At 45.1% G+C, this 15253-nt stretch overlaps 1 protein-coding gene across 2 annotated transcripts; it reads right to left on the bottom strand.

Annotated features, from left to right (window-relative positions):
• Window positions 1-4899: 4899 nt before the first annotated feature.
• LOC108922325 (zinc finger protein 148-like) lies at window positions 4900-15142 on the bottom strand. Of its 2 annotated transcripts, XM_029250757.1 has the most exons (7): window positions 14875-15142; window positions 12366-12688; window positions 12056-12181; window positions 11089-11212; window positions 10703-10786; window positions 9342-9460; window positions 4900-9074 (listed from the first exon to the last, which is right to left on the bottom strand). In XM_029250757.1, the coding sequence occupies exons 2-7, from the start codon at window positions 12669-12671 to the stop codon at window positions 7503-7505; spliced, it is 2331 nt and encodes a 776-aa protein (XP_029106590.1). In that variant the 5' UTR covers window positions 12672-12688; window positions 14875-15142; the 3' UTR covers window positions 4900-7502. The 2 variants fall into 2 exon arrangements, with proteins under 2 accessions (XP_029106590.1, XP_018587915.2); XM_018732399.2 differs by lacking the exon at window positions 14875-15142 and having other exon boundaries at window positions 12366-13631.
• Window positions 15143-15253: the final 111 nt, after the last annotated feature.

Here is a 15253-nt window from a genome sequence, read left to right as displayed (position 1 = left end):
TGAGAATATCAAAATTTTCTATAGCAGAAGCTTATCTCCCATAATTAGTAAGCGGGGAAAAGAAGGATGTGTTCCCAGCCCATCCAGAAAACCAAAACCATTTATCCAACCCATCTAGTTTCAACAACCGCTTGTCCCGAGCAGGGAAATCACGCTAAACCAGAGCCTTTCCTGGGCGTGGGGGCTGGAGGGGGGGGCAGGTACACTCTTGATGGGACGCCAGTCAATCCCAGGGAAAATCTCAAACCAGTTTTCCTAAATATCGCTGAAACACCGTTGCTTTTGCTTGCACAAAGTGTGATTTTTTTTTCTTTTTTAGAACAATTTCGCTGCACTGATTCTTTGTACGAAAAATCAAAATTTGGGCATCAAAAACCAAGGTCCGTTACGCCGAAATGTCGAATAAAGAGAGATCATAAAGCAAGGGTGCTTGTAAATCTTCCATACTCCAGTACATCTCCATAGGGTATTTCTGGGGACATCCCAGCTGCGTTTTAAATGTAAGGCTGCTCTTGCTACACGCGTTCCGGGTATGCGGTACGGTACTTTTTTCGCAGTTACCGTACAATTCGATGATCGGTAACAACTTGTCCTACTGCAGCACGGGGCATGAGGAAGGGGACGCATCACAGCGACGCATTCATTTTGTCTTGCAGCAAATAAATGCGTAACTAAAAACGTTTTCAAATGAATCTTTCTCACTTTCCCCCACGAGCCAACGGGACGGGGGTTCGGTCGGGCCGGCGCTAAGCCCAGGTGAGGCGTACAGGCCGACGGTGTCAGAAGTGACCTTCGCCTTATCTGGGCTTCGCTCCTTACATAAGTTCCTGGAGGCAAAAGAGGACACGAGCGAGCGAGTTGCGTGCAAACGTGGGTTCAAGACTTGTTGTTGAGGAGCGACGCCAAGTTCAATAATGGTGTCCTGTAGACGGGCCTTTGGAGGACTGCTGGATCGCAGCTGGGTGTTCCTGCCAGCGAGGCGAAGCAAAACAGCTGGGAGCTCAGCAAAGGCTGCGGGCGGAATCGGCGCACGCTGCAGTGCTCCTCCGCGGTACAATGCGGTGCTCGCATCTCGCGTACGTATAGTTTCCAATATTTGCGCGGCAACGGCCGGAATGAAAAAGGTACCCGCGCAAAGCGGAATGGTGGCGACCGAGAAAGATTCATCCGGCAGCATTTGCTGGTTTTTTTTTTTTTGCTAGTTGTGTGCGTGCTTGCAAAAAGACCGTGCGCGCAGTACCGAGCGAAGGCTTTTTAATGATAGAACCACAACTTGTTGGACGCCTTTGATTTGAAAGGCGGCGGGGAGCGGCGAGGAGACGCGTTCGTCCGGAGAGACGCGACGCCGGTACGCCGGAGCGCACGAGCCGTTCCTGAGAGTTTCCTTATGGTGGGAAAGGGTGAATTACTGACATGTTTATCCGAAAGGAAGTTACCGCCCTTCTGAAGCCCGCCCTTCTGCACCCTTCCAAGTTCTCCAGGTCTCCGCTTCGGGCTCCACCGCTGCGCCCCCTCAGCCGAGGCTCTGCGGCGCCTTGCGTTTAACCCTCAGCGGAGCAGCGCCTGGAACGGCTGCTGTCCAAACTCAACTCACACGCGTGACGTAATGTCCGACGTATCTGTACAGCCGAGCGGTACCAAGGGTGTATCTCGGCGCTAACGTGCCGCGTGTCGCTAGAGCTGCCGTGCAGGGTAACGAACGGCAGCGTCAGGCCGCGCGTGCGTTCCTTGTAGTCGATAACAGGCCTCTTATCCCGAGAAACGGGTCTACGTTTTGCTCCGCTCTTGGGCACGTGAAGAAAAAGACGCAAAGCAAGTCCTCGCTAAGAGGAAGCGGCGCAGATTAGAGAGCGAGGAGCAGGAGACCCACGTTCGTGTAGGTTCGCTGGAGCCAGAGTGTGGAGCCTCCCTTCTTTTCTCATTGTCCAAAAATGTGGGCGAGCCCAGTTAACACCCGCGCCCGGAACCATGAGCTCACTGCTGCGGCTGTTTCCTCCCGAGGAGGGACGCGCTTGTCTGAGAGCGGTGGCTCCAACAGTAGTTGGTGTGTGAGAACACGCAGCTGTGTTTATTGCCGAGCCACGCGTGCACTTTCGCCCCCAGCAGCTGCGCAGGTTCTGCGCCGATCAAGTATCCTTATAACGCGCTTGTAATTTGAGAGAAGCGAGCAGGAAAGGTCTGTCACTGTAGGGGGGGGGGGGGGTGGAGGGGAAGTGGGGTCACCCTATTGTTCCTGCTATTGCTCACTTTGCAGACCATTTCAGCAAACGGCGCGACGCCGCCTCCTCGGTGCGTCACACTCCTACGGCTTGTGAGTATTTGTGGGGCCAGAAACGTGGCTCTTTCATTCATGAAGAACGAATAAATAAATGGAATAAAAAATGAATCAATTAGAGGGAAACATCTTAACAGCCCTAGGGGGCACGAAGCTGGAGCGGAGGCTCCATAGGGACCCACGGAGTCACCTGTCTAACCTGGAACCAATTAATAATTTGTTTCTCGTATTTGGTACAGGAGCCTCACTCTTTTTCTTTTGGTTGATATCTGCCTTTCATTCAGAAATTTCCAAAATTATCCAAAAATGTTGTCATATTCAGCACTCTTCAACACATTGGCAAAGTTGTTGAGAGACACCTGGGGATCCTGAACGGTTTCTCATGTTTGTCTCCTAGAGATGTCCGTTGTCTCTTCAGCAGATGTCGACATCAGCCCACACTGCGGGGGGTGGGGGTTAAGCTGCAAAGAGTCTGCGTTCTGATGCGGCGAGGAGGTCGTCTCAGCAAACAGTCATTTCTGAGCGGAGGCAGCTGGCGTTTTGCTGGGGAGACAGACGGCAAGAAGAAGAGTTTCTCGAGCAGAGCTGGAAGAGACTGCGCTCCTTCTCGTGGCCATGATGGACCCCGTGGCCCTGTGCAGCAGCAGCAGCAGCATCATCATCACCACCCAGGTCACCAGCCCCACCTCCAGTCCTCAGTGAGAGATGTACAAGCAGTAGGAAGGATTGCTCTCCCGGGAGGTGGCACTCCGGAAGGCTCGGGGTCGAAGCGGGGAGGTGGCCGGTCAGCAAATCCCTCTGAACGCAACTGGTGCCGCTTCTCCAGGTCGACTGAGGCCAAGTGAAGTGGTTAAGGTGTCCGGTGAGGGCAACGCAAATAGGGTAGCACCCGTGGGTGCCCCCGGCCAGAACAGGGAGCAGAGCACTAGAAACCTAGGAGCACCTATGGATCATCCAGTAGGAGTCGGTGTCACACGGAGCGAGAAAGGAAATCCGGTTTTCTCTGTTTTCACAAAAACAAGCAGAAACATATAAAACGGGGAAAAAAATATTGAAAAGTATGTTACTGGTTCCATAATTCAGTGCTACAAATTTATTTCACATTCCGGTTTTTCTTTTATATGTCTCTCCGATGAATATAGTTTGTGCGTCAAGTGTCATGCAGACACACTTCTTATTAAACGAGCCTGAAGCAGAAGCAGCAGCCGTGTACATGTACACACGCACACACGCACACACCACCTCTAGTGTGACTTGCTGCGAATGATTCGTTCAGGAAGGTCAGCTCTGAAGCGCATGTGTTCGTGAAACCAGTGAGACATCTGGTGGTGTGGTAAATGCAACCATGGTAAATGTAACCGAACTAGGTAAAAAATTCAGCCTTCCGAAAATTTGCAAGGACACTCCCCAAAGAGATTTTACTTTGCACGTGAACCATACACCACATGAACCGTTCACCATATGTACCATACGCCACATGAACCGTTCACCATATGTACCATACACCACATGAACCGTTCACCATATGTACCATACACCACATGAACCGTTCACCATATGTACCATATGTACCACATGAACCGTTCACCATATGTACCATACACCACATGAACCGTTCACCATATGTAACATGCACCACATGAACCACACACCATGTGAAAGGAGCACAAGGTTCGGCCAGTGTGTAAGTGACAACTTCAGAAGGAATACTGGAGAGGAACGCTTTTCGGACGGGGGGCTGGCGGAAAACTAGGGTACGCGTCACCCTATTAAACTGGCCGGAGTCTCAATGGTCAAATTATGAACTCCAGAAGACAAATTTTCCGTTTATTTTCAAATCTTCATTTATCCGTTTTGTAAAATTCCTGTTTTGAGTGAACAGCAATTGTGTTTTCTGCCGTGCCAATAGATGGAAGTAGTTCACATATAAACAGGACTGTGGGAATACCATAACTTACCGCAGTTCAAGAGTTTGCAGCTGGCGTCTGGTCTTGATGATTTCAGCAGTACTAGTGAGGAGGAGATGTGTTGCTGCAAAGACCAATGTGGAGAAAGCTCAAAGTGGAAAGGAGATGCTGACTACGGTGTGTGAGAGATACACTGTGCTTATGGCATGAACTGGCTAAGCAGCACTGAATAGTTTATGGAGATTATGTATTTTTATTTTCAGTCAAATGAAACTCATTCATTAAAAACTTCAGTGATACACGCTTTGCCAAATTTCAACATTAAAGCTGTTCAGAAGTATTAAAGATTTGTGTTTTCATTAAGACAATCATTTAAAACCAAATTCACATTTTCAAATATTAAATTATGTAAGCAATGAAAACAAATGACAGTATGAAGTCACCTGACTCAAGATAATATATTTATAAAACCTTGTTACTTCCAGTATTTGTTTAAATAGCAGAGTAAGAAAATTATAGGAATGATACTACAGCACATGCCTCTAGATGTATGTTTTAAAGATAGTGATACAGTCTATATTTTTCCTTAATTTCCATTACACTTGAGTTATATATCCTTTTATTTACAATTAATTTAACAATGAGAAATATTTTGAAAAATTAACCTCTTGAACCCTTTCTGTATCCAGTAAAAAAAATAATAAAGACAGAGCCAAGTCAATAAGATGTGAACATCAGGTACATTTCAGTAAAAAGTGAGCAAGTAATATGAAGCCTTTTTCCAATCTTAGAAATCAAATAAAAGTCTAAGAGAAAGTTAACAGTTCAAGAGTTTTGAAAGACACCATCAAGAATGTTGTCTGATCTTTATCTTCAATTTGCTTTTAAACGGGGGTACGTTTCCAAAAGGTATTTAACACATTAAAATGAAATCACAACCATAATCCACTTTGGCATTACCCTTTTACAAAAAGGTCAAGTACTACAAGGTAAGTGAAGCTATTGTGTAGCTATTGTCTTTAATCCTTAAATTTTACATTTAGAACAAGGCTGAGGAAGAAGATACATAAAAAAAGGCACTAACATGCTGACGTGTTATGAACGAAAACACCCTTCTTTTTAAAACAGCAAAATACATCAGCAAAAGCATGAACAGTTCAACAGCAAATACAATTCAACCTGTAGAAAAAACACTTATCCCAAATGAACTGAATGTGAAACACAGTGTTCCTTCTCCAAAAATGCAGAAATGAAAACAATCAATACAGCATGTGTATTGATTTCAGGCTGTTTTCTTATTACACAGAATGAAATTTCTACTTAGTTAAAATATGGTTTTGCTCAAAAATTATATCCATTTAATTTCCACATATATAGTTCTTCTGTCACACCCCCGGACCAAACGACCACACCTGCGCCTCATCCTCATCAGAATAGCGGGACATAAATGGAGCCATGCCGACTCACTGGGTTGCGGAGCCTTGTAGATTCTCACTGCTCTTGCCTGAGATCCTGCATGCACACTGCGTACCTCCTTCTTCCTGGCCTTCCTTGTCCATTTGCCCTTGTTCCTAGTTCTTGAGATTAGTTCAACGGATTCTGATTCTTGTCTCATCCCCTGGATGGTGAAAGCACCTTGGAAGATCCCCGCCTGTCCCTGACCTTGATTTTGGATTGCCCCCTTGTTTTTTTTTTTTTAAGAAAATAAACATCACTGCGATTGGGTCCACAACCTCATCCTCGGTCTCTGGTTTCAGTTCCCTGACATCCTCTAAGACAAACTGGTTGCGCTGCGGATACCCTACATATAGAATATACTTTCTCAACCTATTTAACCACAAAAAGTGAAACTGCACCCAATTTATATCCAAAAAGTAACATGATCCTGACAAAGTCTGATTAATCTATTAATAGATGAAGAAAAAGGTGGAGAGATGGCACACAATTGCACATGCAGCTTGGTCAAAACTGAAGTATTGTATATATCTCCGTTCCATAATGTGACACTTAAATGGAAGTTAAAACCTCACCTTTGGCAAATACTTGTAACACATACATTACGCATATAAAAACACAAAAACCTGGATTAAGGCTCGCAATTATTGTAAATGACTCCAAATGTTTGTGTTGATCTCAGTCTTTCCCTAGAGATTCATACTTTAAATTTACTGTGTTTAAGAGCTTTGCAAAGTTTTGACTTTTGAGATCCAAGATGTCTGAGATGTACCCTGGTCTTCCGTTTGGTCCAGCTGCTCCATATATTAATCACCTTTCATTTCCTCTTCTTCACATAGTGCCTTGATTACTTTTTTACCATTTTTGTTTATTTGTTATCGTAATCAGAATGTTTAAGATGGTGTGAACGTTAACGGGCGACACGGTGGCACAGCAAGTAGTGCTGCTGTCTCACAGCCACCCACAGTGTGTGAGTAACAGAGAGAGTGTGTGTCACTGAGGTATGGATGAGTGACCCAGAGTAAGTAGTGTATACAGCGGTGTAAGCCACCCTAGATGAATCAGGTGTGGGCTGATAACACTACATAGAGTTCACTGGAAGTCATTTTGGAGAAAAGTGCCCACTAAATGAAGTAATAATGGGATGTGAGTTCACAGGTAATTTTGTGCATGCCCAAGAGACAGGGCAGGAGAGCAGGAAGGCATGTGAAAGTGAACATGGATACAGCTTGCCAATGTGAAGGAAACCAGTGATACAAAATGTCCTTAAAGCTATGTGAAGATCACAGCATTAATAAGAAGTCGCAACCAAGTCATGGAGCTCAAAAGAGCAAACATTTGCAGAGCAAGCAGCCAGACTGCCACCAAGCATCTTTCGCCTCAATAATTATTATTATTCTTTGCTTAACTGTTAGATTAAAACCATCACCAAGCAGTCACACTATTTGTTTTCCATGAGGCTATTGTTTAACAAACTTCATCAGGAAAAAAATCTTCCAATCTCTTCTGCTGCAGAGATGTAGGAAACTTGTGGGTTGTTCTGCTTTCACTCCTCCATCCAGCTCATGCCACACAGGTATTGCCCATGTGTACTCAAACTTTTGACTTGTACTCTACATTGTGGATACACAATTTAGTACAAGTGCTTTATTAATAGTTACATACAAACCAACTTTTTGAAATTATTCATCCTGGTAACAGCTTTTTGGGGTGTCGGACTGTATTACAATTTTTCATGGAAATTGGTGCATTTGATAGAAGTTCAACCTAAGATACACTGCTAAACAATAAATGTATAATGAATAAATGTAAATGTAAACAACTGTTTACTGTTAACTGGAGGATGAGTGTACATATATTTTCCTTTAGTCAAAGGTTTGACTGCTCGAATCATCTGGAGATGAGGTCAGTTGGGTTCTGGCCTTAGATACGGTAACCATCGGAAATTCTGGGAAGAATGTACCACTAACAAGTCCACGCAAGTTCTCCTGTCCATTAATAGTGCTGAACTGGGAAGATGTTCCAGACTGCAAACTTTGGAACTGCGGATAGAGGTTCTGCTCAAATGTGCTCATTTCAAAAGTTTGGTGGATGACCTGAGCATGACTCTTTTTTGATGAAGTCACCTTTTCAAGGAAGTCTTCTGATGAAGAGACCGAGGAAGGATTTGTTTCATCCCCTGAAAAGGACATCGAATTGTGTGAATCTCCAGCAAGAAGCCCAAAATGGGATTTCTCTGAGGATGCCCTCAAAGGAGAATTTATTCCAGACTGAAACCGGTTTGTGACAGTGTCGAAACTGGAAAACAATGGCTGACACGAAAGGCTCGGACTTTCAGCGGCAAAAGCAAGACTATGACTATTCAAATCATTCTGGCTGGTTCTCTCCAAAGCTTGCTGCAGGAACTTTGAGTATTCCCGAAGCATGCTGGACTTTTCTGCAGGCAATGCCTCAGAGTTTATCCCCAGAGTGTCCGGCTGACTCACACTGGACAAGTCTAGTGAGTCCACAGATACATTAGAGGGCACCTCTGCATTGGCCACACTGAAAGAAATCTTGGGCTGACAAGTACCCTTGTTCGAATAGTGATCCAGAAGGGTTTGAAGTACCTCATCAGGGAGGAGAGTCTTGGCAGAATTTGACTTGATCCCAACATTCAAAGTCTGTGCATCCAAAATCACGGTAGGGACACCGTCATCAGGAAGAGTGGACAAAGCAGCCTGTGGTGTGGAGGACTGGGGAGCAACACTCCCCAAATTCAGAGTGTAGCCTCGACTGACGCTTGAAGTAGCCCCCTGCAGGTACCTCTTCTTCTTCAGGAACTGTACGGCATCATCATAGTTTGTACTACTTGCCACAGATTTGCTCGATGCTGCGTGAAGAGTCCCAGCAGGGTCCAGATCTGTGTTGGCATCCACATCCAAGAGGCCTTGCTTGTCTACAAGCTCAAATGTGTACCTGGTTGCTTTTCCATCCTCAAAATAAGACAAAGCCTGTATTTGCTCCAGATGCGGTTTCTGAACCTGTTTGCACAATACCTTTTTCAGCACGAATTTTGGAGGGTTAATCTCGATTGCGGAAGATCCCCATGAGGGTGGCACAATGGCTGGAGGCTGCTCCACCGAATACTCTGCCACCATATATGTGCTTACTTTGGGGCTGATGGCATACAGAGGGGCTTTTTTGCACAACCTCTGGACTACTTTGCCTTTGCTGTTTCCATTCTCAGAAAACATTGCAGAACCTTCATGGAACTTCTGACAGGACTTCCTTCGCTTCTTCTCTGGCAATGAGCATTCTTTTGCCAAGACTGACAAGCTATTATCCTCACAGGTGCCCGAGTACCTATCTTTAGATGGGATTCTACTGGCTTTGCAATCTCTGCTCTTCTGACATATGCGTTTGTGCTTCAGAACTCGATCAGTCCTGGAGAAGTACTGCATTGGAAGGAAAAAAATGGCCATCACACGTACGGCTAAAGGTTACTTCCATGATTTTTGCCATTGGCATTGCACAGGCACTGTACTATATTGCAGTCCACATTCTGAAAAGCTGTACCCAACACAAATAATCTACGACTTTCCTGAGGAGACTCGCTGGAATACAGTGGTTTTACAATACCACCCCACTTTTTTTAAACAAAGAATACAAAAAAAATCCACCACAGTACGATTATGTTACTTCTGCACAATGAATATCTGTACCTGGAGACAGCCATCACACTGGTAGGGCTTTTCACCACTGTGTGTTCTCTTGTGCCTCTCCATGTGGTACTTCTGGATAAATTTCATCCCACACTCATCACAGCAAAAAGGTTTTTCACCTTGTGAAACATAAACAGCTGGTAATTCAGTGCTTAGAGCTGCTGCTGCCTTACCTACTCCTGTAGTACCCTTGAGCAAGGAACTTACCCTAAATTGCTCCAGTAAAAACTACCCAGCTGTATAAATGGGTAAATAACTGTAGGCCACTTAATGCTGTAAGTTGCTAAATGAATAAATGTAAATAAACAGTCACACTTCGAAGTTCTACACGTTACAAGCTGTTCAGAGTGTTTAAATGCTGCAGGCTGATTACTTTTACCTACTTAGCAAGGACATGCATTTTATTATTATGGTAAACAGCAGACATTCCTTTTGTGTATAAAGAGAGGAAGTGTTTCATTTTTTTCCACCAAATAATTATTGTTTCATCATTCTAATAGTAATTCCAATACAATCTGGAATTTCTGGAACGTCATTAGAGAGTGCTACTTGATCATACCTGTGAAATATTGTAACCTTTGACCTCATGCCCTTGTTGTATACACCTATATTTGCTATGTCCACTGTTTGCCTGTATGCTGCTGTGGCAAGGTGCTGCTCATAAAATTAAGTAAAAAAAAAAAAAAAAAGAAATTTGGTCATATGCTAGCATTTGATTTTGTGTAAAAAATAGTAGGTAGGTGCCTGATTATCAGGTAATACAATATTTGTATCCTCAAAAATTTCTATGTTGCGGAGTTGTAATCTTTTTTCTTTTGTGAACTGTTATCTGAGGCTCCACCAAAGGGAGCCACAGGAAAACTAATGTCAGGTACAGAGGGTCAAAACAGTCATTTTTTATGCTTCATAGGTGATTTATTCTCTTTACTTTTTTGCTGCTCAAGTTGCTCACTTAACCTTGTATCCTGCAGTTGACTTCTACTCTGACATAACAGCCAGACTTTCAGCTCAAAAATGCAGAACCACTGAAAATACTGAAAACAATTGGAAAAAGTACAGAAATAGACCTTCATTCTCAGCTGCCCTGTGAAAGTTGTGAAAACACTAATATAGCGTAAACTAAATGCAGAATCTCAGAGAAACTTTTCCTCTAGTTCTTATAATCTTGTAAATACATGTAATTCGTATTTATTCGTTTAGCAGACATTTGTCTCCAAAGCTCCTAGAACAACACAACAGTGCATAACCAACGAAAGGACCAATCTGGAATCCAACATGTGATTCCTGACTACAGTCAATATAAACCAGTGGAAATTACACATGTAGCTGCATAGAGCGTTTTTTTTGGTTTTCTTTCCTACCAGTGTGAATCTTCTCATGTCGCTGAAGAAGGTACTTCTGGATGAAACGCATGTCGCACTGGCTGCACTGAAACGGCTTCTCACCTGCGTCACACAGAAGCGCAGGCTGATCAACGGAGCGATAAAATTAACGGATCGTGACAATGACACCTTGTACTGAAAAACTGCCCAAAATGTACACTTCTGCTGCAGCATTACGGAGCCAATGCAACCATCTGGAGCAGGTAAGCGACAGCAGAAGAAATGTTCTCATGTGAGCAGAGTGGCTACCCAACGCTGAGAGCTGTTCATGCGGCCGACCAGTCAACATGCAGCCTTTTGCGTGGGGACTCTCCAGAGGTGGAGGGAAAAAAGGTGGCGTTTCAGAAGAGCAATTCCTTCCTTACCTGTGTGGATGAACAAGTGTCTCTGCAGATGGTAGTTGGTCCTGAAAGTGGCGTTACAATGCTCACACATGTGAGCCTTGGTGCTCTGAAGGCCCAACGAGCCATTGCTACTGACAGTCAGAATCTAACAAAGACATGACACACGTGTTATTGCTTGTCCATTACACTGGTATCACATCAGTCCATCCTTGGCCCAGAGGCTGTATCCTCCCTTAGAGTCAAGGGAATAAAGTGAAAATCACACAAGGTGTGTGAGCACTTGAAAACAGAGGTTCCAATCTGAGCCTCCAAATACCAACTATCTATTATTAACCTGAAGTGCAGTTGCTACTGATATAGGCAGATCATACAAAATTATGCCACATATATTCATTTAACCAACAATTTTCTCCAAAGTGATGACGAGAATGTGGCTGACAATCCAATGTGACTCACAGCGGCAGACACGCTGCAGTACACAAGCTAAAGTCAATCACCAGTGTGTACAGTAGAGCAGTGTAAAACACAGTATGGGCAATTTAAAGCCACCGAGTCACCAGAAACAGGTGCATTTGGACTGTGGGAGGAAACACACAAAAACACTGGGAGAACATGCAAACGCCACACTGAGTGAGCATGGATGGAAGCCACATCCTATTGCACCATCCAGGCACTCTGAGGCACCAGTGCTTCCTGCTGTACCATGTCACCCAAAAAATGGAGAAAAAAAAAAATTAAAAACAGTGTCAATAAAGTAGAATATCAAAGCGGGCAATTTAAGACTTCCAATTTGCTGGTTCAACTGCCACTGCCATGACCAACATTGGTATACACTCCCAAAATGCTCTACTGCACATATCCAATTATAAAAATGGGCCAAAAAATTCAAGCCACAGTGGATAAATCTGGAATTTTGCTAAATCCAGAACACAAGTGTGCACACACTTTTTGACTTAGGAGCGGTTCATTTGAGCTCAAGCACAAATACCTTTGCAGGAGAGTGCTGCTTTCTGTTCTTCTTCTTCAGTTTCTCTGGAAGGCCCCTCACCCGCTTCCTCTCCTCCTTCACGTGGATCTCGCTGTCCGACACCTTGAGCTCTTGCTTAACACCCATCTGTGAAACCAGCAAAGGCGCCTGAACTACAACAGTCAGAAATGAGTGTTTTGCACCATCAGCTCCTAATCAAATATGCCTTGACCATTTCCACTGAACTCCCAGACTATACCAAAAATGATGAGTCCACCTCTGGAAGAAAACGGTGCCATTTCTTGGTTGCTTCTGTCTCACCAGGACTCACCAGTAGCTGCAGAGGATGTGCCAGTTTGTGGCAGAGCTGCTGGCGAACATCTGGATCCACCTCGTCGTCATTCTCCACCTTTTGCGCGTGCACCATTGGCACACTGTGCGTCGGCAGCGCTCCGGTCACCAGGTTCCCATCCAGCCCCTGCTCCTCATCTACACGGGTCTCAGCCAGGAGGGCATGATGGGCCAGTGCTCGCTCACCCACAGTCATGTCCTCAAGGGTTCCTGCAGCCCCCCGCGTGTCCGCCGGCCCACTGCACTTGTGCAACGTACGCACCAAACTGTCTCTGATGTTCATCATCACACGCGGGTTAGGAGCTGGAAGATGGAGCAATAAAGACACCACAATGTTAACCTGTAGAAGAACCCAAAATGTCCACAAGGGACAGGTGTCAGTGGACCACTGGAGGCCTCTCACTAGGGGCGTAGCTACGTGGTGGCTGTGGGTGGCCAGTGCCACCCCTGTTGTACAAAGCATTCTGACAACACTGCAAGGTGACTTTTTTTTGCAGCTGAAACTTGTATGACACACACAGTGTGCGGCACTATTAGGCTGAAGAGCTGTGAACTGCCTGCACAGCACAAACCTCTGTGTAGGAAGGAGGAGTAGGAGCGGTAAAACTTAATTTCGGGAGTATTACTCCAGCCATGTCCAGCGCAAATGAGCAGCGCAAGAGGATACGGTGATCAGAGAGTAAAATCAGTGTTGTTTACCTACATTTCACTACCATTTCGTGAAAGTTTGTTAAAGTTGAGGTACTGCGATGTTTCATCATGAGAAACAAATCTGCTAGCTTACCATTAAATATCGCATAACTTAGCTAATGTTAGCTAGTAAAGTTACTGCAACTGCTAGCTAGCTAATTTTTAAAAATAATGTTAACACATATACGTTACCACATCATACGCTTACATTATGAGCCTGTCCCTGTTTTTTTGTAAGGAGCTATTCAATTTAATAATAATAAAAGTATTTCTTGATAGGTGTGCTTGTCTAAACTGTAGAGAGCATGAAAAGGAAAGCAGGGGAAGACAGGAAGATACTTTCCTCTTTTACAAACTGAGGACTAGTAGCAATAAAACTGAAAATGACAAAGAGGCAGGGGAAATGATGAGTCCACCTCTGGGAAGGAGAAGCTCTACAGAGACAACACACATCAGACCAGAATCAAAGATGAGCAAAAACACTCATTTAGTCAGTCATTGCCCACCAGGTATGTAGGTTACATCAACTGTATCTGCAAACATTAAAAAAATCATTTCCAATACCCAATTTGCATCATTAGCATCTAAATATAAAAAATAATGTAAAATAAGGATCGTATTAAATTATATTATAATGTTTTTACAGACATTTCTATGTACTGCCACTGTAATTTCTTGTGTATATTTGTAATGAATTCTTAGTATTAATAAAATTTCTGTCTGTAGAATTTGCTTTTGGTACAGCATGTTACAGTCAGTTGTGATTTTTTTTTTTTTTTCTTTGGCCACCCCAATGAAATCACTGGGTCTTACTTGGTCACCACTGAAGAAAAAAGGTCTGGCTACGTCCCTGCCTCTCACCATCTCACAGCGTTCTACACGTTCTTCTGCCCAACTGACTGTTCAGTTAGATGCTAATGAGGTATTTCTTTACACTTTCCCACAGTAAAGCCACAATTGCATGGATGTGCAAACACAGAAGCGCTGCTGTCACTTCTGGGAAGGATCGGAGCCAGCGTCCACTTTTCAAACTTACCCACAGAGGTCAAAATGCGCTCAACTGCACCTGATGTCTTCATGACGGCAGGAAGTGAGGACGCGGCCCCCAGACAGGGTGAAAAACAGAGTGAAGAACTCGACATTATGCAGAACTGTTTGTGAGCAGGTGTTGACACGCCTTGGACACGGAAATCTTGAAGTTCCGCACGCTCACCTGTAAAACTGCTCGATTAAACTGCGTTTTTCTCTCACCTCTTGGTAATATTTCACTATAAAAATGGCAAACATGTCATAGTGCCCATGAAAAAAGAAAAGCAAGGTGCTGAAAAGATTCATTTGGCACAAAGAGAAATGTGGGGTCGGTTAGTTCAGCGGAAGAGTCCACACCTACTCTGTGTTGAGGAGCACAGTAATCTGAGGAACCTCTTTACCTCTCTTTTACCCTACAGAATTCACTTGTTGCCTCACACTTTTTCTCCACAGAGCCGAGGCGCAGACACCGACCGACTGACAAAGTACACGGTAAACAGGGTATATTTTTACTCTGACTACCGGGGCACGAGGCAGGATTGGACCGACCTGCGACCTGAAGCTCTAACAACTGCGCCACCTGCTGAGAGCCCGCACTCTGTACGTGGGAACCACACCGCACAGCGAAATAAGTGTACCATGGACATGGTTTACCAGTCAGTGAGCCGCCTAGTCCGCGAAGTCGCCCTGACCAGCGGCTACCGAGCGCCTCGAGCCGGAGCCGAGCTCGTGCGGAGAGGAGAGCTCGAAAGCTCGAGAAGCGCACTAACCTCGCCCCGTCGCCTCGCGAACTATTCCATGATTAGAGGAGAATCACACAGCGAGGCCGTTCGACTTCGGTTACGCGCACGCGCACGCCGGGCGTCGCCGCGCGGACCACTGCGGTCGTCCGCGCGTGCAGGCGAGAGCGTCGCGCCGGCACTGCGTGTCAGCGAAGCCGCGCGGCTGTCAGTGGTCGCGCGCCCCCAACTTTGTGCCGTCCGCCTCCGTTGAGAGCAGCGCCGTCGCGGGGCCGAGTCCTCCTGCTCGCGGTGCATTATGGGAGAGCAGCGTACAGTGAGTACAGTGGCACAAAAAGGCCGCTCGGTGTCACAAATGTAGCCGCGTGGAGAGCGCGAGCGGAGCGGCTCGAGCGTTATGGAAAAGAAG

The sequence above is a fragment of the Scleropages formosus genome, chromosome 1 (assembly GCF_900964775.1).
Source record: "Scleropages formosus chromosome 1, fSclFor1.1, whole genome shotgun sequence".
NCBI lineage: Eukaryota > Metazoa > Chordata > Actinopteri > Osteoglossiformes > Osteoglossidae > Scleropages > Scleropages formosus.
The sequence above is the reverse complement of the archived record's forward strand: the minus strand, read 5'-3'. Positions and strand labels throughout refer to the sequence as shown.